Source organism: Hemiscyllium ocellatum, chromosome 1 (assembly GCF_020745735.1).
Source record: "Hemiscyllium ocellatum isolate sHemOce1 chromosome 1, sHemOce1.pat.X.cur, whole genome shotgun sequence".
NCBI classification, from domain to species: Eukaryota; Metazoa; Chordata; class Chondrichthyes; order Orectolobiformes; family Hemiscylliidae; genus Hemiscyllium; species Hemiscyllium ocellatum.
The window spans coordinates 94,756,065-94,780,448 of NC_083401.1; the positions used below are offsets into that span (position 1 = coordinate 94,756,065).

At 39.5% G+C, this 24,384-nt stretch overlaps 1 protein-coding gene across 4 annotated transcripts in view; it reads left to right on the forward strand.

The window, feature by feature from the left end:
• The window catches only part of clocka (clock circadian regulator a), a 125,719-nt gene that overhangs the window by 29,155 nt on the left and 72,180 nt on the right, over nt 1–24,384 (forward strand). For all 4 annotated transcript variants that reach the window (XM_060830747.1, XM_060830753.1, XM_060830760.1 and 1 more), the window contains exons 5-7: nt 2,658–2,749; nt 9,493–9,582; nt 10,417–10,537. In XM_060830747.1, the coding sequence (XP_060686730.1) occupies nt 2,658–2,749; nt 9,493–9,582; nt 10,417–10,537 (303 nt within the window). The remainder of the gene's footprint in view (nt 1–2,657; nt 2,750–9,492; nt 9,583–10,416; nt 10,538–24,384) is intronic.

Below are 24,384 nucleotides of genomic sequence, written 5' to 3' on the forward strand. Positions count from 1 at the left end.
GATGTTAGTTTCAGTTAAAACCATAAGACATAGGAGTGGAGGTAAGGCCATTCAGCCCATCGAGTTCAATCTGCCATTCAATCATGGCTGATGGGCATTTCAACTCCACTTACCAGCGTTCTCCCCGTAGCCCTTAATTCCTCGAGACAACAAAAATCTATCAATCTCTGCCTTGAAGACATTTAGAGTCCCGGCCTCCACTGCACTCTGTGGCAATGAATTCCACAGGCCCACCACCCTCTGGCTGAAGAAATGTCTCCGCATTTCTGTTTTGAATTGACGCCCCCCTAATTCTAAGGCTGTGTCCATGGGTCATTGTTTCCATTAGGCGAGGAGACTATTTCCTAGCGTCCACCCTTTCCAAGCCATGTATTATCTTGTACGTCTCTATTAAGTCTCCTCTTAATCTTCTAAACTCCAATGAATACAATCCCAGGATCCTCAGCCGTTCCTCATATGTTAGACCTACCATTCCAGGAATCATCCGTGTGAATCTCCGCTGGACACGCTCCAGTGCCAGTATGTCCTTCCTGAGGTGTGGGGACCAAAACTGGACACAGTACTCCAAATGGGGCCTAACCAGAGCTTTATAAAGTCTCAGTAGCACATTGCTGCTTTTATATTCCAACCCTCTTGAGATAAGTGACAACATTGCATTCGCTTTCTTAATCACGGACTCAACCTACATGTTTACCTTTAGAGAATCCTCGACTAGCACTCCCAGATCCCTTTGTACTTTGGCTTTACTAATTTTCTCACCATTTAGAAAGTAGTCTATACTTTTATTCTTTTTGCCAAAGTGCAAGACCTCGCATTCAGTTCTTTAATATGTAAATCTTAGAATTACTTTTAAGTTACATTCTCAAGATAGCTTCAGCTTTTCTAACAATAGGTGCCGTCTCCACTCAGACAATGCATTAAAGGTTAATGAGGTTAAAGTCTGTCTCCGTCCCGGTGTTGAATCAGACTGGTTCTATTCCAGCCTTGGGTGACTGTCTGTGTGGAGTTTGCACGTTCTCCCCCATGTCTGTGTGGGTTTCCTCCCACAATCCAAAGATGTGCAGATCAGGTGAATTGGCCATGCTAAATTGCTCCTGGTATTAAGTGCATTAGTCAGAGGGAAATGGGCCTAGGTGGGTTACTCTTCGGAGGCTCGGTGTGGACTTGTTGGGCCGAAGGGACTGTTTCCACAATGGGGAATCTAATTAATCTATTTCTAAAGTGGGACTCACAGAATCTTACATGAATTTTTACTGTTTTGAGCAAAATAAAATGTAACTCTGCAAACACAAATTCACCCCATAAACAGGAGAGACAGAATGAGGGTGTGCGTGTGTGAGTGAGTATCTGCAGAACATTTAAAAGTTACATTCTCAAGTGAACTTCAACAGTTGCTGTCGTGTCGGCCCAGATGATGCATTTAAGGCGCACACAGTCCCACACAAGGCAGCTCACACCTTAAATGGATTATTTGGGCCGACATGACACCAATTGTTAAAGTTCTCTTGAGAATGTAACATTTAAATGTTCTGCGATTTAGATATGAAAGAACTGAAACCAGCATGTTCATTCTAAAAGATGAGAGACTTAACAAACAATCCAGGTGTTTTTCAATACAGAGGAACCTCGATTATCTGAACAAGATGGGCGAGCACTATTTCGTTCTGATAATTGTTTATTCGGTGAATTGATTCAATGCTTTTCCTCTGGGGCTTGGAGTTTTCTGAAGTTTCCTTTTTCCTTGCTCTGCCTACCTTGCTGCCTCTCTCTCTGTCTCAGGGTTTGTTTCTAAGCAGCCACAAGTTTGTGTGTAAGGGACCTGCAACATTGCTAACCCCCCCCCCCCCCCTTCCAATCAGTTCGATGAGATTGAGATTGACACAGCAAGCACTTGCTGAGTGCACTCCCCCCATTCAGTAGACTAGGCAGCAGCATACCACGCATGTGAACCCCCACCTACCCAACCCCATCCAACACCGTGCCACCATCCCTGGGGGCAGCTGAGTAAGACTGCTGCCGCCTTTGATGATGGAGTGTCAAAATACTGCACACACATGCAACCACACGCACAACTTTTTACTGCAACCTTTTGAGAAGCTCCACCTTTTGCCCTGTACAGAACAATGTTGGAGAGATTATTGGGCAAGGGGGTTTAGGGTACACCCCTGTATAGAACTCCAGGGAAAGTGTGGGGAGAGAGAGAGAGGTGGTCAGTCATTTGGAGACGGTGCCTGGGCTCCCATCAATGGCCAGGACTGTTCTCAGCAGCTTTACAGAGAGCTGAATTCATTTTTAATCATTGTAAACAAAAGATGCAATCAGTGTTGAAACAGCTCTTTGATGTAATGTTTCTATCGGGACGTTGAGATCTTCTTCGGATAATTTTGAAATTTGGATAATTGATATTTGGATAATCGAGGTTCCTCTGTATGTAATTTCAGTTACATGGCACTGTAAACATTTGATATAAATTGTGTCTTACAATCCTATATTCCACAACCACCTGATGAAGGAGTAGCGCTCCGAAAGCTTGTGCTTCCAAATAAAGCTATGGCACTATACCCTCTGTATGCTAGTTGTTCTCATTTAAAGAAGATAAACTATTGTGGGCGTCAATTGTTCTGTGTGTTCTTATTTAAATATGCTTTCTGTTATAGAAATCACAGCACAATCAGATGCTACTGAAATACGACAAGACTGGAAGCCTACATTCCTTAGTAATGAAGAGTTTACTCAGCTTATGTTAGAGGTGTGTTATTTTGTTCAGAATCACTATTGTACAGCCAGAAATAGCTGTAACAAGATCAGTGATTTATAATAAATAGGAGTGTTATCTCATGTAACAAACAATTTTCTAAGAGCCATTTATTTACTGATTAAATTTGAAATCTTGTTTTCACTGCATGGTATTCTGGGACTTGTGGGAATGTTTCAGATGATGTTCAAAAACTGTCCTCGCTTGTGCTCTTTCTTCTCTCTTTGTTCTGTTCTTTCACTTTGCTTGCTCATGGGCTCTCATTCTATTGCTAACGTGCTGTCCTCCTCTCATTCTCTCTATTTCTCTGATCTCTCTCCCTCTATCTTGTTATATTATTCAACACAGGTATTACTCTTGCTTGTTGCAGCATGACACAGGTGTTGTTCAAGAAAAGTGCCACAAAGGTATGTCAAATTTGTGACACAGGGAGAAAGTATGACAATAGAAAGTGAACTTTAAAAATACTTTTAGTACATGTATTATATATGGAAGGTGGAGACCTAATGATATTCTCACTGGCCTAATCATCAGGAGACCCAGTGTCTGGGGACACAGGTTCATGTCCCACCAGGCATCAGATGAAATTTAAATTCAATTCATAAACTTGGTATTTAAAAGCTAATTTTGGTAAAAATGACCATAAAAATACGATTAATTGTAATTTTTTAAAATGCATGTAGTTGACTAATGTCTTTTGGTGAAAGAAATCTGCCACCTTTACATGTGACTGCTTACCTGCAGCTTTGTGGTTGACTCAACCAGTCTTTGACATCGCCTAGAAAGCCATTCAGTTCAAAAGTGGTTAGGGATGAACAACAAATGCTGACTTTGCTATTCATGATGGAATTTTAAAAATGTAATTCTAAACTTCTACTGTCACCGTGCTCATTCAAAGCTATATATGAGTTTTTTTCATTAACTATCCTTGTTCTTGTTCTTTGATCTATATTATTACTTGCTTTCAATTACTTTTCACATAGTTTTTATAATAAATCCAGGAAGACTATTCAAGTGTTTTACTATCAGTTATGCAATTTATATTAACTGTAATTTGAATAATAATGCCAACTCTGATATTAAATGCATATATTTGTATGCTGTTTTATGTGTTCTTACTTGAAAGGTATAGAACATAGAACATAGAACATAGAAGGATACAGCGCAGTACAGGCCCTTCGGCCCTCGATGTTGCGCCGACCGAATCCTACCTAACCTATACTAGCCCAATAACTTCCAAATGCCTATCCAATGCCCGCTTAAATGACCATAAAGAAGGAGAGTTCACCACTGATACGGGCAGGGCATTCCATGAACTCACAACCCGCTGTGTGAAGAATCTACCCCTAACATCTGTCCTATACCTACCACCCCTTAATTTAAAGCTATGTCCCCTAGTAACACCTGACTCCATTAGCGGTAAAAGGTTCTTAGTATCTACCCTATCTAAACCCCTAATCATCTTATACACTTCTATCAGATCTCCCCTAAACCTTCTCTTCTCCAATGAGAACAGCCCCAAGTGCCTCAGCCTTTCCTCATAAGATTTTCCTACCATTCCAGGCAACATCCTGGTAAACCTCCTCTGCACTCGTTCTAAAGCTTCCACATCCTTCCTATAGTATGGCGACCAAAACTGCACACAATACTCCAGATGAGGCCGCACCAGAGTCTTATACAACTGCAACATGACCTCAGGACTCCGGAACTCAATTCCTCTGCCAATAAAGCCCAGTACACCATATGCCTTCCTCACAGCACTATTTACCTGGGTGGCAACTTTCAGAGATCTGTGTACATGGACACCAAGATCCCTCTGCTCATCCACACTACCAAGTAGCCTACCATTAGCCCAGTAATCCATCATCTTGTTATTCCTACCAAAGTGAACGACTTCGCACTTAGCTACATTGAATTCCATTTGCCACATTTCCGCCCAGCTCTGCAACTTATCTATATCCCGCTGTAACCTACCACTTCCTTCCTCACTATCCACAACTCCACCGACTTTTGTGTCATCCGCAAACTTGCTTACCCAGCTTTCAAGTCCTTCCTCTAGATCATTTATAAAGATAACAAAAAGCAATGGTCCCAAAACAGATCCTTGTGGTACACCGCTAGTAACTGCGCTCCAAGATGAACATAATCCATCAACTACTACCCTCTGTCTCCTTCCAGCCAGCCAATTCCTAATCCAAACCTCTAATGTATCCTCAATGCCATACCTCCGAAGTTTTAGCATTAGCCTACCATGGGGAACCTTATCGAACGCCTTACTAAAATCCATATACACAACATCTACTGCTTTACCCTCGTCCACTTCCTTGGTCACCTTCTCAAAGAACTCAATAAGGTTTGTGAGGCACGACCTGCCCTTCACAAAACCATGCTGGCTATCCCTGATCACGTTATTCCTACCCAGATGTTCATAAATCTTATCCCTTACCATTCTCTCTAAGACTTTGCCCACCACTGAAGTCAGACTCACTGGCCTATAGTTGCTAGGGCTATCCCTACTCCCTTTCTTGAACAATGGGACCACATTCGCTATCCTCCAGTCCTCTGGTACTATTCCTGTTGACAACGACGACATAAAAATCCAGGCCAATGGCTGTGCTATCTCCTCCCTAGCTTCCCATAGGATCCTGGGGTAAATGCCATCAGGCCCAGGAGACTTATCTATATTCATCCTTTCCAATATTCCCAAAACCTCTTCCCTGCATATTTCCAGGGCATCCATTCTAATTATTTGTGATTCCATATTCACATCAGCAACAGTGTCCTGTTCCTGAGTGAATACTGATGAAAAGTACTGATTTAATGTCTCTCCAATCTCCTCCGCCTCCACACACAACTTCCCACTACTATCCTTGACTGGACCGATACCTACCCTAGTCATCCTTTTATTCTTGACATACCTATAGAAAGCCTTTGGGTTTTCCCTAATCCTACCAGCTAAAGACTTTTCATGTCCCCTTCTCGCTTCTCTTAGCTCCCTCTTTAGCTCCTTCCTGGCTACCTTATAACTCTCAATCGCCCCTACTGAACCTTCACGCCTCATCTTTACATATGCCGCCTTCTTCCCTTTCACAAGGGACTCCAATTCCTTACTAAACCACGGCTGCCTCACAAGGCCCTTTACACCATGCCTGACTGGTACATACCTATCGAGGACACGCAGTAGCTGCTCCTTGAACACTCCCCACATCTCATTAGTGTTCTTCTCTTGAAGCCTGTTTTTCCAATCCACACATCCTAAGTCATGCCTCACTGCATCATAATTTCCCTGCCCCCAGCTATAGCTCTTGCCCTGCGGCACACGATTATCCCTCTCCATCGCTAAAGTAAAAGTCACCGAGTTGTGGTCACTGTCCCCGAAGTGCTCACCTACCTCCAAGTCTAACACCTGGCCTGGTTCATTACCTAGAACCAAATCCAATATAGCCTCCCCTCTTGTTGGCCTGTCGACATATTGTGTCAGGAAACCCTCCTGCACACATTGTACAAACACCGACCCATCTAATGAACTCGAGCTATAGCTCTCCCAGTCAATATCTGGGAAGTTAAAGTCCCCCATAACAACCACCCTGCTACCTTCACTCTTTTCCTGAATCATCCTCGCAATATTATCCTCTACTTCTCTAGGACTATTAGGAGGCCTGTAGAAAACACCTAACAGGGTGACCTCACCTTTCCTATTTCTAACCTCAGCCCAAACTACCTCAGATGGCAAGTCCTCTTCCATCGTCCATTCCACTGCTGTGATACTGTCTTTGACAAGTAATGCCACACCTCCCCCTTTTTTACCCCCATGTCTGATCCTACTAAAACATTTGAACCCTGGAACGTGCAACAGCCATTCTTGTCCCTGTTCTACCCACGTCTCTGTAATGGCCACAACATCGAAGTCCCAGGTACCAACCCACGCTGCAAGTTCACCTACCTTATTCCTTATACTTCTGGCATTGAAGTATACACACTTCAATCCACCTTTCTGGTTACAGGCACCCTCCTTAGAGATCGCTGCATTATTCCTAACCTCCCTACACTCAAGGTCCTGTACCCTAAAGCTACAGTCCTGGTTCCCATGCCCCCGCGGAGTTAGTTTAAACCCTCCCAAAGAGCACTAGCAAACCTCCCCCCAAGGATACTGGTGCCCCTCAGGTTCAAGTGTAGACCATCCTTTTTATAGAGGTCCCACCTTCCCCAGAAAGGACCCCAGTTATCCAGAAACCGGAATCCCTCCCTCCTGCACCATCCCTGTAGCCACGCATTTAACTGCTCTCTCTCCCTGTTCCTCGACTCTCTATCACGTGGCACGGGTAACAAACCAGAGACTACAACTCTGTTTGTTCTAACTCTGAGCTTCCAACCTAGCTCCCTGAAAGCCTGCCTTACATCCTCACCCTTCTTCCTACCTATATCGTTGGTGCCAACGTGGACCACGATCTGGGGCTGCTCCCCCTCCCCCTTAAGGACCCGGAAAACACGATCAGTATATGGCAAGGCCACTAATTGTTGCTTATCCCTAATTGGTGGTGAGTTGCCACCACCTTCAACTATTGCAGTTCATAACAACGTCAGAATAGGAGCTGGAGTAGGCAATTCAGCCCTTCAGACCTGCTCCACCATTTGATATAATGGGTGATTTCATCTCATCCTCAACTCCACTTTCTTTCCTGTCCTCTATAATCATTTAAACCATTACTACTTAAAAAGCTGTCTATCTCCTCTTGAAATTTACTCAATGATCCAGCATTCATTGCACTGTGGAATAGTGAAGGCACACCTACAGAACTCTTAGGAAGGGAGTTCCTGGTGTAATGACCCAATGAAAATGAAGGAACTGTCATGTATTTCCAAGTCAGGATGTTGTGAACTTTCAGGTGGTGGTGTTCACTTGCATCTCCAACTCTTGTTCTTCCAGAGCGTACAGGTTTGGAAAATATTGTGTGTTGATGTTTGAGGAAGTAAGTCTTTCTTTTAGGTAGTGATAGAGGATGCCAATCAAGTTTTACTCTGATGGCATCAAGCTGCTTCGGTCGCATTGGAGAAGTGCTAATCAAGACATGGAGAATATTGCATCACACTCCTGACTTGAGCCCTGTAGATGTTAAAACACCACATTCATGACTTGTAGCTTGCAAATGATGGACAGGCTTTAGGGGGTCGGAAAGTGAGTTAGTTGCTGCAAAACTCCCAGCTGCTAATCTGTTCTTGTAGCCACAATATTTATGTAGATAGTCCATTTGGGGTTCTGGTGAATGGTAACTTCCCCATCCACCCTAGGATGTTGATGGCATGGTTAGGGGAACTCAGGAATCTCAAAGGAACAAGGATGGATTCTGCTAGAGTTCATTATTGCACTTTTGCAGTGCAAATATTCCTTGCTATTTATCAGACTAAACTAGAATGTTGTGCCCAGGTCAGCAAATGAATCTGACTTGGTACTTGGTACTAAAGTGCTGAAACTCTTTTTAAAAAAAAGTGTAGTGGTCTAACTAGTATCTGTCATCAGTTATGAATTGGATTTCCTAATAAATTTCCTAATCTTCAAACTTCCTAATTTGAAAAATCTCAAATCTCTGATTTGTAAGTGTGTTCTGCTGTAAGTTGAAAAATATTCTATTCTGACTTCAAACTGTTACTAATGACATTTTTATCAACTTTCTTTGATCTTGGTACATTCATTATAGTAGAAAAATAAAGTGATGGAATAAAAATAGGAATAGGTAAGAATAAATGAATTATTTGCATTTATATATGTCAATAGCTCCATGTTAAACTCACATTTCAGTTATTTGCCAGTTTTAGACAGTGAAAAAAAAGGCAGTCTTAAAATTTGGGATGGATGTGGTGGGCCTCCAAAAAAGTGCTATTTGGCAAAATTTAAAGCAACTGCCCTTAATTCACCTTAGTATTAAGTTCCACTCATTGTACTGGGATTGTAACAAGTGAATTGAATTCAAATAATGTGAACTTATGAATTGTTGTTAATACCATCTGGTAACCTTGTTCATTACAAGCATATTTCTTAACCGTAAGAATTTTTGCACTGATTCTTGTTTAGATTAGGTGACAGGACACTCTGTATATGGCTCCACAAACATACATTCCTGAAATAATTTTCTTATCTCTGAATCGTACGTTCCATTCTTGAAACTATCAATTTTTCAGTGTAATGTCACCTAGAATCTTAAATATGTATAGTGATGAAGAAAGAGAAATTATTCATATTTTGGGTTTAGTTTTTGTACTTCAAACTAGCATTCTTTGGATGCCTCATCACCTCTCACCAATATTATTGTCATTTTCTGAATAATTAAGTTATATATGCATTTATCTGATATTATTTACATGATTTATTGTGGTTACTTACTCCAGTTTCTGAATTTCCATTTAAAATTGAATTTCTATTGAAAAATTCATGCTACTGAAAAGGCAAGTGACTGTGTAGAAGCACATATGACTGGAACTAGATTGTTGACTTTTGCAGTTCCTTGCAGTTGTATGTCCACTTACATACGAGTGCTCTGCTCACCAGTATCAATATGCTGATTATGTTTGCTGTGAAAACTTGGTATTACCAATGCTAACAACAAAACAGAGTATAGTTTATAAAGTTCTATCGTGGAAACTGCAAAGTTCAAATCATGTGAAATTAGTCTCTCTTCCATTTTAAGAATACAAGTGCTTGACTGACTTCTTATCTCTTAAGCACCTTTTCTTTGTTGCAGGCATTAGATGGATTTTTTATAGCCATAACGACTGATGGAAGCATAATACATGTGTCAGAAAATGTGACTCCTTTACTTGAACATTTACCGGTAAGTATATTTTCATGTTAAAGCTGTATGCACAGTGGGTTTTTAAATTGAGACTTCTTTGCACTTTTAAAAGTGCGTTGTTCAAAATGTTGTATGTTTTAATTGGTGCTATAAAAATGATGCCAAGCATTTAATTTGCTTAATAAGGAAAATGTTTGAATAGCACAATACAAAATTTTAGAAATGAAAGTATTAGCACATAACATGGCTTCCTAGCATCTTGCTTCTTGACGCCAAAGGTGTCAGTTTGTCCATGAAACCATTCAGCAGTGTGTTTAACATCGGCTAAACAAAACTATCATGCAGATCAACAGGCATCAGAGGTTGGCTTGCCATCTGTACTAGATGCAGTGGGTACAGTGAGTGATGTATTCTGCTAACCACACCCAATTTTGGACCATGCACAATTTTGCCGCTTACATTATGGGTCAGCATCGTGGCTCAGCGGTTAGTCCTGTTGCCCCACAGCGTCAGGGATCAGGGTTGCGTTCCGGTCTTCGTTGACTGTCTGTGTGGAGTTCGCACGTTTTCCCCGTTTGTGTGCGTTTCCTTTGGATGCTCCAGTTTCCTCCCACAGTGTAAAAATGTGCATGATAGATGGATTGGCCTCGCTAAGTTGCCAGTGGGATGTGCTGGCTAGGTGGGTTAGCCATGTGAAGTGCAGGGTTACAGGGATAGGGTATGAGGATGGGATGCTGTTCTGAGAGGCAATGTGGACTTGATATGTTGAACGGCCTGCTTCCACATTACAGGGATTCTATGATTCTATATCATCAAGGGATTTGAATTATGACATTGTGCATTTTATTTATTGTGTCTAATTTTTCTTCTTAGTCTGATCTTCAGGATCAAAATTTATTGAATTTTCTGCCAGAGATGGAACATGCAGATGTTTATAAATTCCTGTCTACTCAAGTATTGGAAAGCAATTCTTTGGTCCCAGATTATTTAAACTGTAAGTGATAGATAATATATCTTACTAATTTCCAGTGCTTAAAAATATCCCTGTTTAAATTGGCCAATATGTGATAAATAAAGGTTTACCAAAAAACCCTGAAGTAGAAACTAATTCTGATGTTGTACTGGCTTCTGTTTTTTTTTAAGCTTGAGCATTGGTAAAGATTGCCAAACTAGTTGTAAGATTTTAAAAAATATGTTGGCAGTTTTTAAAAATTAGGATTGTAAATTCAGTATAATGTGTATTTATATTGTGGCTTTTGCATGTGGCAAATAACCATTATTGCTATGCTAAAATTAAGCATATATGAAACGCCCAGAATTCTGCATTTTCCTTTTTAATTAGCATCATTCTACAAAAAACTTTTTGGTCTGATGAAAGAGATATTTCGTTTCAAAAACAAAGTTATTTGACTTAAAAATTTAGTTTGGGATAGATTCTGTTTTTTTTTAAATGGTCTTCTTATACTTTTACAATGTATCTTTCTAAGACTGTATCCTGTTTTCATTCAGTTGAATGGCAAATATTTTACACAGATATTTGTTGGTCATGGATAAAAGAATATTGGTTTGTTCAGAAACAGTAAATTATTCTTTCTGTGTATTTCATCATGTGTTGCTTTTCAAGATGAATGAAATGATATGCAGAGCAAATATAACCAGATCTATGTTTCTCCTTCAGTTCAGGTCTTCCACACACAGACCCTCAAGGGGTAAGGTCTGCACATGTGAAGATTGAAAAATCTTGCATGCCTTTTTGTGTCTTCTGCAGTCAGTGCCCATTCTATATTAATGTTACATAAAAGCCGTTGACTGTTATTTCTATTCAACCTTGCAGATAGTGGTTGACATATTATGCTACCTATTATACATTCGACTATCTTTAAACAACTTCGAAAGATTGTACTTGTTTGCTGTAATGTTGTGTTCTATATTATGCTTAGGAACTCCCCATGATCCTTATAGGGAATACATTTCTACTTTGCAGTCTGCTACCTGGTAGATACTTGTTACAGAGCACAAACAAAAGAAAAGAGATAGAAGATTTCACAGCCTTGAATATCTATCTTGAAACACTCAGAATAGGAATTTCAGCATAATAGTTACCTAACCAGGACTGGAACTTTATTGCCAGATTTTGGACATGGCATATGTCCAATGTAGGCTAAAGAATGCAGCAGTGAAATTTCCAGTGGGTATGTACCATAGCCATGTACCTGGCTCAGCATTTTAGACTCATCACCAAATTGAGTAATCTTCCTGTCTATATATATATATATATGTCCACTATGTAAGAATGAGAAAAGTATGGAATTAATTCTTTTGCAAGTAACTAATGGACTTATCATAAATAATCAATCCTAAACTCACTAGCTTGATAGGGATTGGTTGGTCAACATAGTTTGCAGAAAACTGTTAGTACAGCAATGCTCAGCTGTATCAAGCTATATTGTTCAAGTGCCCTAATCCTTATAACTGACAAATACCAAATGATTCTCCCCACCATTCAGGTTAGCAGAATTATATAACAGAAAAGCCATGAGTTTTTTTTTACTGATTTCTGGGCCATCAGACATGCTATCACTTGATCAATTGTCAGTGCTGGTTACTGACCAAAGAATTACATTACTTCTTATGTCACAAGATAGCAAATGTGAACAAGTATCATTAGAATTTGCACCTACATTTTCAAACAAAATAATACAAAGTTTTATTGAACTTTGTGCAAAGAGCAAATGAGGAAATTTAATCTTTCCCCTTATTCTTTCAGAGAGTCAGATTTTGAGATGCTTTCAAACAATTAGCGTTGTCTGGTTCTGCCTATTCTCTGTGCAGGAATATGTCTGAGTGAAGATTTATGGGGCTCCGCTATGGAAAAGCAGCAGATTGCATCTTACTGTGCAGTTAATTTAAAAACTGTCTAAGAGGAGCTTAGGAAAATTTGGAGGTGAGAAGGTAGTAGTAGAAGTTAATTGGGCAAAAGAAAAATTTGGATTATTAGTAAAAATAATTTACTCAAGTAATGCTATCTTGCAAAAGTTTGACATTACATTTTTCTAATCAATATTGAATTCAAAGATAACCATGAAGAATTTACTGACGCTGTTAAATTTGAGGGGAAAAAAATATTGAGCATGTTTCAACAGAATAAGTTTTACAAAGCTCTGGGGAAAAGAAGGTTAGGGAAAGAAACCATACCCCTCTAGCATTTTGGAGAATGGTTTGTTTTTAGAGTATCATTTCAGTGCTAAGTAAGACTAATGTGTTTGGATTTTATAAGAAGCAGCTTAGAGATTATGGTTCATATTCCGATCTCTTATTCATAAACTTTAATATACAAGATGGTGGCACTGTAGCTGGTCTGTGTTTGGGCCCCTTCTCCTGTCTGCCTTTTTATTTTTGTTTTTGCTCTTACTCTCTTTTTGTTTTTTTTCTCCTTTCATTTTCTTTTATTTGAAGACTTTTGCGTGAGGTTGTCAGCATTGGCATGGCAGCTAAAGTAGGTTGCATTCAGAGTGGCAGCAACCTCCCAGCAGTAAGAGGTGGTTGCGACTTCTCCTGGGGCTCGGGGGCAGCAGCAGAACGGCAATGTCTCCCCCTGGTGATTAGAGACAGTGGCAGCAACAGCAATGGCAGCAAGATTGTGACTTCTGGAAATCTTGTTGGTGGCTGTAGTAACAGCAAAGGTCCTCCCAATGATCGGAGGCAGCAGCAGTAGTGCAAAGATCCTCTCAACCCTGTGTTGGGGCAACAGCAGCAAGAATGAGGCTACTCACAGGCTGATTGAGCATTCCGTACACCTTTTTGAAGATGCGACTTCAAAAAGATCTGGATGTTTTTCATTAAGGTCTGAACATGTCCTTTCCTTGTGGTTCTGTTTCTTTTATTTCTGTAGTTTTAATTCTGCTCTTGTAATCAAGATGGCGCTAGAGAATGGCAACTTTGTGCAATTCTCACTGAACTCTCATTCTTAAACTGTACTCTCAACAGTAAAATCTAATTCTAATATATAGTAGATAATTCAACTATGTGATAAAGAAATATTCATCAACAGTTAATTTGTATTTGGTCAGCTCAGTGCAGCATTTGAATTACTTCCATAGTTATTTGCCACCTTTCCTTTACAATCCTGCCTTATCCAGTTTATTTCTCCTGCATTTGTTCTCCTTCTCTCTCTAATTATTCCAACATCAGCATATTGTTAACAAAATTGCTTCAAGTTGAATAGGGAAACATTTTAATTCCTAATGAAAGCAAAATACTGCGAATGTTGGAGATCTGCATTGAAAACAGAGCATTGTGGGTCTGTGCTTGTGTCCCTACCCTGAACTGAGAGATACTGTTTCAAATCCCACCTGCTGTAAAGGTGTTTAATAACATCTCTGAACAAGTTGATTAGAAAATGAGGTTAAAAATATTAAGTGCTAGGGAGACTCAGAAGGTCTGCTAGCATCGGTTGAGAGAGAATTGGAGCTAACGTTTCAAGTCCAGTGACTGACCTTCAGAATACAATTGGCATTAAATGATGCTGCTCATTCTCTTTTTTTTTAATCTCTTCAACTTGAGAAGGGTCAGCAAATTTCTGATGGCTTACTTTATATTCTGATTACAAAACTGTTGTTTTCAAAACTTTTGCAAGATGGCTTTACCAGAGAAAATTATTTTCCTGTTTCTTTTCATTTGCTTCACAGATGTGAATTATTCTGAATTTAGAGTGTGATTCAGTTTCATTTATTGTTAATGCTGTTCTAAGTTCTTGGCACTGATCTGTACATGGTTGTTTATCATGTAGCTTTTAATAAGCTATTTCAGTAGGCTGCATTTATTTCATTTCAATCAGTGAGAAAACCTAATTTTTCCAGTACCATGGTTTTTTTAACACCTGGGTAAGAAATCTCTTCATAGAAGTTGGCAAAAATCAAAGAAGTCTAACGTATCTGCATAAGACCACCAAGATCAGAGCCAGCACCTAAAATTCACATATATGCATACTTAGTAAATCACCTCACATGCCATTTGTATTCTTTTGCTGAATAACTGAAGGTGACTTCAATTTTGAGCAGAGATTTGGCATACATTTGCAGTCATTCCTCCACGTCCATTCCAGAGAAATTTGGGAGTGTAAAGCTCATTAAAAGTAGATTAAAAATAGGTTAAAAATCACAGAAACATGATTTTTGCCTGCATGCAATGATTGTTGTTAATTATTTTTTGGCATAGATAGGCAACTTCGTGATTTTGGGGATACAGTGGATTTGCTGTATTTAATATACGTAGACATCATAATATTCTCAGCATCAGATACTAAATTAATCTCAAGCTCTCAACTCTGCTATTTCCAGTGCACTCGAAACCATAGATTTATGCTGGAATGGCTACTCTATCTGATGCAGGTAATGAGTTGTGATGATTAAGAACCAACTCCCTCCTCTTCAGCTTTGCAACATAAGATTGATGAGAAATATCTATTCTATTTAAATTGACATTTATTCTCTTTATTTTAACCTATGCCCTGAGAGTGAGAAAAGGAAATGTTTTATTGTCTGTTAGCCCTTTTGTCTCATAGACTCTACTGCACTGCAGATATTCTGCAGCCTTCAAAGAGTATATACTACCCAAACGCAGCCTCCTACCCTATCCCTGTAACTGAGTATTTACCATGGCTAGTCCAGTTCGCTTGCAGATCCTGAGACAGTACGGACAATCTAGCATGGCCAATCCACCTAACTTGCACAAAACTGGAGCACCTGGGGAAACCCACGCAGACATGGGGTAAACATGCAAACTTCACACAGACAGTTGCCCAAGGCTGGAATTGAACCTGGGTCTGTTGCTGCCAGGCAGCAATGCTAACCATTGAGCCACAGTGCCATCTCTAACCAATGTATTTCAAAAGCTCATGGACAGATTTCACTGATAATTTAGATAAAAATTGATAATGGCACAAGGAAGAAAGTATTAATTTTTGGCCAATGTATAGAACTGTATGAAGTATTAGTTAACATTGGAAGATAAACCAAATTGCCTGTTTTTCCAGAATGTTGTGGGTTGTTAAATTTGGATGTCTCACTTACCATGGTGCAGTTTGTTATAACTATTAATCAGCAAACAGAATATCTATAACAGGTTGTTGGATGTGGATTGCCCTGAAGCATCCATTGTGAAGCAAATATTCTTAATGAAAAGATTTCTTTTCTCAGCTTATTATAGATTATCAACCAGGTAAAAACCTTGAGGAATTGTAATGATGAGTTACCCACAAATGCCTCTTGTAGGTGTGCAGATTTTATACATACGTTTTAATGTGGTCAACTTATCACATCAACGTATCAACTGCAGTATTGAAAATGAAGCACAAAAGTAAATTTAGGTATTTCCATAAATGTTCTAGTTCATTTACAATCATCTTGCAAAATATAGGCTGTTATGACCATATTTATAGTCATAGAATTAACAGTACTTACCATTATTTAACATGGTAATACTTATGCTTTGTCTTTGACATCAATAATGTCTTTAAATAGTGCAATGTTAGATATCTTGTGTCCTGTTTTAGTTACAGGGCTATTTCATTTTTGATAGAAATCCAAAACATTTGTCTACTTGATACAGACATTGATAGCGCCTTAAGTGTTTTAATTTGAAATCTCTCTCTTTCTTTCAAGATCGGATGTTTGAATTCTTTGTTTTAAAATTGGAAGGATCAATGTACTCTGAGACACATAAGGGACATATAAGTAGCACTCTTCTTAAGTCATTGCAGAAAATTATTAAGTCAAAAATTTGATTGCTGGAAACATCATAACAGGAATACCCCCATATCATATCTTTAATTCAATGCTGAGAAAATTCAAATTTTGAAACTCTTGTAAGTGTCATCTGGATAATGTGATATCAAAGGAAATCAAAACCTTTGCAACAGTATTTTGTCAAGTTTATGATGCAGTTCTTGAAACATTCTGATTTTATTTCATAAAAACAACTTCAAAGTTAAATGAACCCCTAGACAAGATTGCAATGCTTTGAGAGATTAAACTTCAAAGTAATGGTTTATCATGTGTACTTGGATCTCCTATTGAGGTCCTCCAGCATCACAGATCCCAGTGTTCAACTAATTCAGTACACTCCGTGTGATATCAAGAACTGACTGATGATGGTTGATACTGCAAAGGCTATTGGTCCTGCCAACATTTTGGGAATGGTTCTGAAGATGTACACCAAAACCAGCGGTGCCTCTAACTACAATATTCACATCTGTCTGACAATTTGGAATACTGCTCACATATGTCCTGTGCACAAAACGCAAAACAAATCAAAGTTGGGTAATAACCACCCTATCAGTCTATTCTCAATCATCAGCAAAGTGATAGAAAATGTCGAGGCAAAAGTAGGACTGCTGATGCTGGAAACCAGAGTTTAGATCAGAGTGGTGCTGGAAAAGCACAGTAGGTCAGGCAGCATCTGAGGAGCAGGAAAATCGATGTTTCGGGCAAAATCCCTTCAGGAATAAAATGTCATCAGCAATGCTAGCAAATGGCATATGTAAAGGAATAACCTGCTGACTGATGCTCAATTGGTTTCTGAAGGGCCATCACCACCTGACCTCATTACAGCCTTGGTTCAAACATGGACAAAAGTACTGAACTTCAGATCAGAGGGTAAGAGTGATAGCCCTTGACATCAAGGCAGCATTTGACTGAGTATGGTGTGAAGGAGTCCTAGCAAAACTGTAATTAATGGGGATCATATAAATGGTCTCCTCTGGTATAGTCATCCCCAGTGCAAAGTAAGATGATTGCGGAAGATTGTTATTACTGCAGGAATTCATCAAAATTGTGTCATGGGCCAACCAATCTCCAGCTGCTTCACCAGTGACCTTTTGTTTTATGATGAAGTCAGAGATGAGGATGTTCACTGATGATGACACAATCTTCAAGGCCCATTTTTGACTTCTCAGGTACTGATGCAGTTTGTGTCCATATGCGGCTTAGACCTAACTAACAACTGATAAGTGGCAAGAATCATTGACATTGTGCAAATGTTAGGTAATGATGCTCGTTCCACACAAGTACCACATTATAACCTCCACCAACAAAAGAGAATCTAACCTTCATCCCTTGACATTCGTTGGCATTGTCATAATTGAATCCCCCACCATTACTATCCTGAGCGTTACTGTAGACCTGCAGCTGAACTCAACCAAACATGTACACACTGTATATTAGAGCTGGTCAGAGGCTAGGAATTCTGTGGTGAATAATTACACTCCTGACTTCCCAGTGTCTCTGCACTGTCTACAAGGCAGAAGTCAGCAATGTGATGGAATGCTGTCCACTTTCCTGAACGAGTGTAGTACAATAGCACTGATGCTTGACACTGTCCAAGACAAAGTTGTTCACTTGATTGACAACCCATCCATTATCATTAACATTCCATTGCTGCACATTGGCACCGTGACAGCTGTGTATTGTCTACAAGTTTCACTGCAGTATTTCAGCAAGACCTCTTTTGCATCATCCAAGCCTGCGTCCTGAAACACAAAGACAAAGTAAACTGCATCCTCTGAATACCATCACCTGTAAGTTCCTTAAGTCACACACTGTTCTGACTTAGAACTATGTTGTCTACAATGTACCAATAAGGAGAAAAATGGTCTCTCAATTTCAGCTACTTGATTCTGAATTAAGCATCATTGCCCATATTTATTAATGCAGTTTACATTTTAGTTGTGTGGCAGTATAGGATTTGATATTTCTGAAAGAAATAGCCATCGTGTCAAAGCTTTTTGTCTTGCTGTAGTCAGGATAATCTATAAGGAATATCAAGGTAAAGGGAACAGAAAGATTATACTATATGAGGGGAACAGTGCTGATTGATTGTCAAGTGAACTCTGAAAGAGACATGGCCATGATAAATCCTCCAATTAATCAAGACTGAAAGTTAACTTGCAAAATTGTGTTTGAAAATAGGAAGGGGTTATGGGATGAGGAGGATGGGAGGTGTCTGAGAGGATTGTATATAGGATTCCTTTATCTTTGGTTTCAGCCCTGTCAGTGTGCAGGGCCTGAGTTACAACTGCTCCAATAACAACAAGCACTGACTCTTCCTTTGGAGCAAAGACATGCAGCTGAGACTGTAGATCCAGTCAGGTAGTGTTACCTGCAGTCTTGTCCTCTAAGAGACTGTAGCATATCAGTGAGTGTAACATAACTTGTTTAAGTGATGTGGCTGTCATGGTTGAACAGCTGATCATGTACACACTGAAATGTGTGTCAGCTTGAAGCAATGCTTGAGAAAGTGTATTTATTGCTATTAGTCATGGTTAATAAAGTTTGATTGGAGAGTGATGTGATTGATCTGCATTGAGGAATGTGTAAAGCTGATAATGCAGTGGCTGTGATATGAGATTTGAAGCCAGATTTGCTGTCTTTTACCACTTGAGATACAGATAGTTCTTCTATAATGCAGCAGTTGCATTCCTATGTGATAGTGTTATAGAAAATCGTGCAACATCAATAATGGGGCCTGTGGGGGATAAAAACAGGGATGGGGGCAAACCACCAAAATAATAGTAAAAATTGAAACAAAAATTATAGTTAGCTAAGCACAGACGATAGCATAGTCTAAGTGAGTCTTTAAATCATATCTTTTAATGAAATAATACAGTAAATTTAACACTTTAAAATAATTGACTACAGCACTGTACCTTTCACGGAGCTCTTCATAAGGTGCGCAAGCTGATTGGCCATGTGATGCCCATGCAGAAATTCAATCCTGGTTTGAAATAAAGTTCCTTCTAAATGTAGACTGCAGTTCCCAAGTTTCAAGACTAGCAAAACTGATTGCATTCTTGTTTAGCTGAATACACTGAACTTGCATTTTGCAGACAGAGGGCCCTGAGGCTGGGGTTCGCTGTTGCCGGGGATGGAATTGCGTAACAGCGAACGGGAACAGCTTTATTTAAAAAAAAAAGGTCCGTAATTCACATTACATCCAAATTGAGTTTCCTAAACACATGTTATAGGAGAATTACCTGTAATTGAACTTTTTGTGTGGAATCCAGATCCTCTGATCTAGTCTCCTCATATTTCTCAACATGGCTATCTAATCCCACTGACCTTGCTGAGTTTGTCTAGATAATCTTCTGACCCAATGTGAATAAGTCATATATCTCCTTCTCTTCTTTCACCAAAGCCTGAAAAGTCTTGGAGCCTGTTCTTTTCCACATTGCATCATTCTGATGCCTTTCCATGCTCAGAATCAGCTGCAGAATGGTTTCCAACACCTTCCCCAACTGCAACACCCTTTCTCTTTAAGAGGTGCAAGTTGAACGTAAGTAACGTAGTCCAACGCCTAACCTTTCCTGACCTTGTAATGCCTACTCATAATCAGCAATTCAAAACCATATTTGGGGCTACAATCATTAAATTAGCAAGGATCATAAAGTTGTTGGCTGCCTACATTAAATGCCATAATAATAAATGTTGGGTAATCTTGCTTCATGATATCTGCACCTGTTTATAGGTCTTTTCAAATTTCACAGTGGCTAAGTTATCCTAGTCTTTGCACTTTATATCTCTTTTATGCAAGAAGAGCAATTGTGTAGCTTGACTTTATGTACATTTGAATACATGAAGGGCAAGAATATAATTTTCCTGGCACACATTCTGCAAATGTTAATATGCCTTTGCTAGTGGCCATGAAATATCACAAGAGATTTCTCCCAACTAATCAGTAGGTTTTGTTGTAATTTGTTTTGGAAATTCTTTTAAATGGTATCTTCTGTGCATTTGCTGTCTCCTGTGCAGAAGACCTGATCTGAATGAGACCGCATTCTGTATTTCTCCCAAGCACATTCTTCCAAGTTCATGTCTTGAACCCATTTTTCACTCTTCTAAATTCTCTGTTGATTTACTTTGGTTTGCTGGTTCTTAACCACTTGTTGCAAAGTGCTCTTAATCCTGTTTGACCGGGTTTGTATACTGTGCAGTAATGTTCTTTTGAGTGCAGAATTTTTTAATCTGTTGGTGAGTTGTGTATGTAGACTTAGCTTAAAGCAGAAGAATACAAAACCTGCTTCATGAGTGGCTGTGTATGGAAGACCCTCATTCATATTATGAGAAAATTTGTAATGAGTAAGTGCTTGTCTATAATACTTAGTGTGTTTTCTTTAATTCACTCATGGGATGTGGGTGTCACTGGTTACACCAGCATTTATTGCCCATCGCTAATTGCCCAGACGGCAGTTAAGAATCAGCCACATTGCTGTGGGTCTGGAGTCACATGCGCTGTGTCCTTGCAACAAACGGGATTAAAAAATTGTTGTTTTGTACTCCTTATCTTAAAGAACAATGATGGGTGACCATTATTAACTTTATTTCAAGTAAATGTTAAGATTATTTGTTGCTTTAAGAGTGCTGATAATTTGCTGTCGTGCTTTTGAAATAATAATGTTCAAGGAAGCTTTGGAATGGAGTAACTTTGAAGAATGATATTCACATCTCACTTAACCCTCAACCCAAAATTTAACATGATGTGCAACCCTGTATTTAACCGCTCCTTTAAAAACATTCTATACAAGAAGCCACAGGTCTTACTCAACAAAGCATTTACGTAATTTATATTTGCAAGTTTTGCATTTGATTAAATAAGACATATGCTGTGGATCTGAAGCTATTATTTCCTTCATTTATTCAGCTTAGGCAGAGGGTGGCGCATGTATGTATGCAAGAGGGAGTAGTAGAACTGGGTACAAATATAACATTTAAAAGGCTTTTGTGATCATGCCACCTTGTTTTCATGTTTCCTGTTTGAGTTGGGCTTGCCTCTGGGAGATGTAGTCAGCCAGATAAAAAAGAAGTCCACTTCCATTTGCTGAGACAACAGTTCGTTTTTATTCATTCATGGAATGTGGGTGTTCCTGGCTGTCTGCAGATCAGTGATTTGGAGGAACCAGTATTGGATAAGTGTGGACAAAGTTTCAAAATCGCACAACACCAGCTTATAGTCTTAACAGGTTTATGTTGAAGACCACCTGATGAAGAAGCAGTGCTTCAAAATAAACCTGTTGCACTAGAACCTGGTGTTGTGTGATTTTTAACTCTGCAGATCAGCGTACGTTCTTTCTTCAAACTCCTTCAAGCTTTTTCATCCTGTCCATCCCCTTTCCCCCTTTATCCACTCTCTGTATATAGAGAATTTACATGTATGTTGGAATATTTGCAAGCTTTAGAGGAGTTCATAAAGCTAAGCAAAAGCGAAGACTGCAGATGCAGGAGATTAGAGTCGAGAATATGTTGCTGGAAAGGCACAGCAGGTCAGGCAGCATCCGAGGAGCAGGGGCTTCGATGTTTCAGGATGAAGGGCTTTTGGCTGAAATGTGGACTCTCCTGGTTCTTGAATGCTGCCTGACCTGCTATGCTTTTCCAATGTCACACTTTAGAGCTCATAAAGCTGTCAGCTGTACAGGCAAACCCGACAGTGCTGATCTAATTGTGGTTTAGAACACACCTGAGCTATTGAATAGGAGTGTACGCAGCTCTGCTTTGGTTAAAAAAGACACCCTGTGGTACAGAATCCATTAGTGCTGTTGAAGAAAGCTTTGATGTAACCTAAAATAAGTCTGTGTGATATCCTTGAAAAATGCATGAAAGCCATGTAAAGAAAGTTTGAAAAAGCAAGTGCAATGTGAGATCAATAACTATTCTTTAATAGAATAAGTTATAGGATAATACTTTATTGAATAGTGATCTAATTTTGCAAATCTGGAGAATTTTCCATTGTAGTATGCAGTTTTTTCACCTGACTTGTCACTTGTCAGAATTAACAATCTGGTAACAAGAATGTTACAGCTCACTTTTTTTAGAAATTGAGATATAACTCATACCACCCCATTTTGTGATTAACTGTAAAAGGGGCAACATTATTTTTTCTTATTTTTATATTCTTAACATCTCTGATCCAAGTTCACACTACCATACATCGTATATGATTCAGAAAGACTTTCAAATTCTGGCTGCTTGCATAAAAATTGCAGAGATACTGAAATGCCTACTTCCAGAATGGTACTAACAAAGTCTGAACAGTAATGTATATATTTCCAACTCTTTTCACTCTGTTGGAAATTTTGTGTGGGATTTCTAGATCTGTGCTCCAGCTGCCTGATCCAGCCCAATCTGTCAAATAGGAAGAATAATTAAGTGAATGGATTGTAACAACTACCTTAGGCAAAAAAAAAATTTGTTTCTCAGTATACTTATTAATTGATGTAATACAAGAATGATGTCTATTTGAGTGTATCACTATTTGCGAATTTAATTGCTAGTAACTAAATTATAGATTCGTTAAATAGCATCTTGCCAATCTTTAACTTATTAAGAATTTATAATTATTTAGTGGACTCTTTGACAGTTTGTCGCAGTTCCCAACTCTACCCCAGTCCTAAAAGATTGCATATAGTTCCATAGGTCACCTGGAAATGTCCCTTCATATAAGTTGTGGAATAATGTTAGCTAGGAATCTAAGAGGTAGAAAATGGGAGCCATAGTTAGACCATTTGATTGAATAGCTGAGAAAGTTGTCAGGCAGAATAGCCCACTTTTGCCTCTATACGAGCATAGGCAATAGGGGCAGAATAGAGTCATAGAGATATACAGCATGGAAACAGACCCTTCGGTCCATCCCATCCATGCTGAGCAGATATCCCAACCCAATCTAGACCCACCTGACAGCACCTGGCCCATATCCCTCCAAATGCTTCTTATTCATATACCCATCCAAATGCCTTTTAAATGTTGCAATTGTATCAGCCTCCACCACTTCCTCTGGCAGCTCATTCCATACACGTACCACCCTCTGTGTGAAAATGTTTCCCTTAAGTCTCTTTTATATCTTTGCCCTCTCACCCGAAAACTAGGCCCTCTATCTGCACTCCCCGACCCCAGAAAAAAAACTTTGTCTTGGTATCCTATCCATGCCCCTCATGATTTTGTAAACCTCTATAAGGTCACCCTTCAACCTCTGACGCTCCAGGGAAAACGCTCCCAGCCTGTTCAGCTTCTCCCCATAGCTGAAATCCTCCAACCCTGGCAACATCCTTGTAAATCTTTTCTGAACCCTTTCAAGTTTCACAACGTCCTTCTGATAGGAAGGAGACCAGAATTGCATGCGATATTCCAACAGTGGCCTAACAAATGTCCTGTACAGCCACAACATGACCTCCCAACTCCTGTACTCAATACTCTGACCAATAAAAGAAAGCGTACCAAATGCCATCTTCACTATCCTATCTACCTGCGACTCCACTTTCAAGGAGTTATGAACCTGCACTCCAAGGTCTCTTTGTTCAGCAACACTCCCTAGGACCTTAACATTAAATGTGCAAGTCCTGCTAAGATTTGATTTCCCAAAATTAAACTCCAATTGCCACTTCTCAGCCCATTGGCCCATCTGGTCCAAATCCTGTTGTAATCTGAGGTATCCCTCTTCGCTGTCCACTACACCTCCAATTTTGGTGTCATCTGCAAACTTACTAACTATACCTCTTATGCTCACATCCAAATCATTTATATAAATGAAAAAAGTAGTGGACCCAGCACCGATCCTTGTGGCACTCCATTCTGAAAAACAACCCTCCATCACCACCCTCTGTCTTCTACCTTTGAGCCAATTCTGTATCCAAATGGCTAGTTCTCCCTGTATTCCATGAGATCTAACCTTTCTAATCACACTCACACGGGGAACCTTGTCAAACGCCTTACTGAAGTCCATATACCACTCTGCCTTCACCAATCCTCTGACCTTTTTGAAGGAGTAACAATCAAGTTTGTGAGGCATGATTTTCCA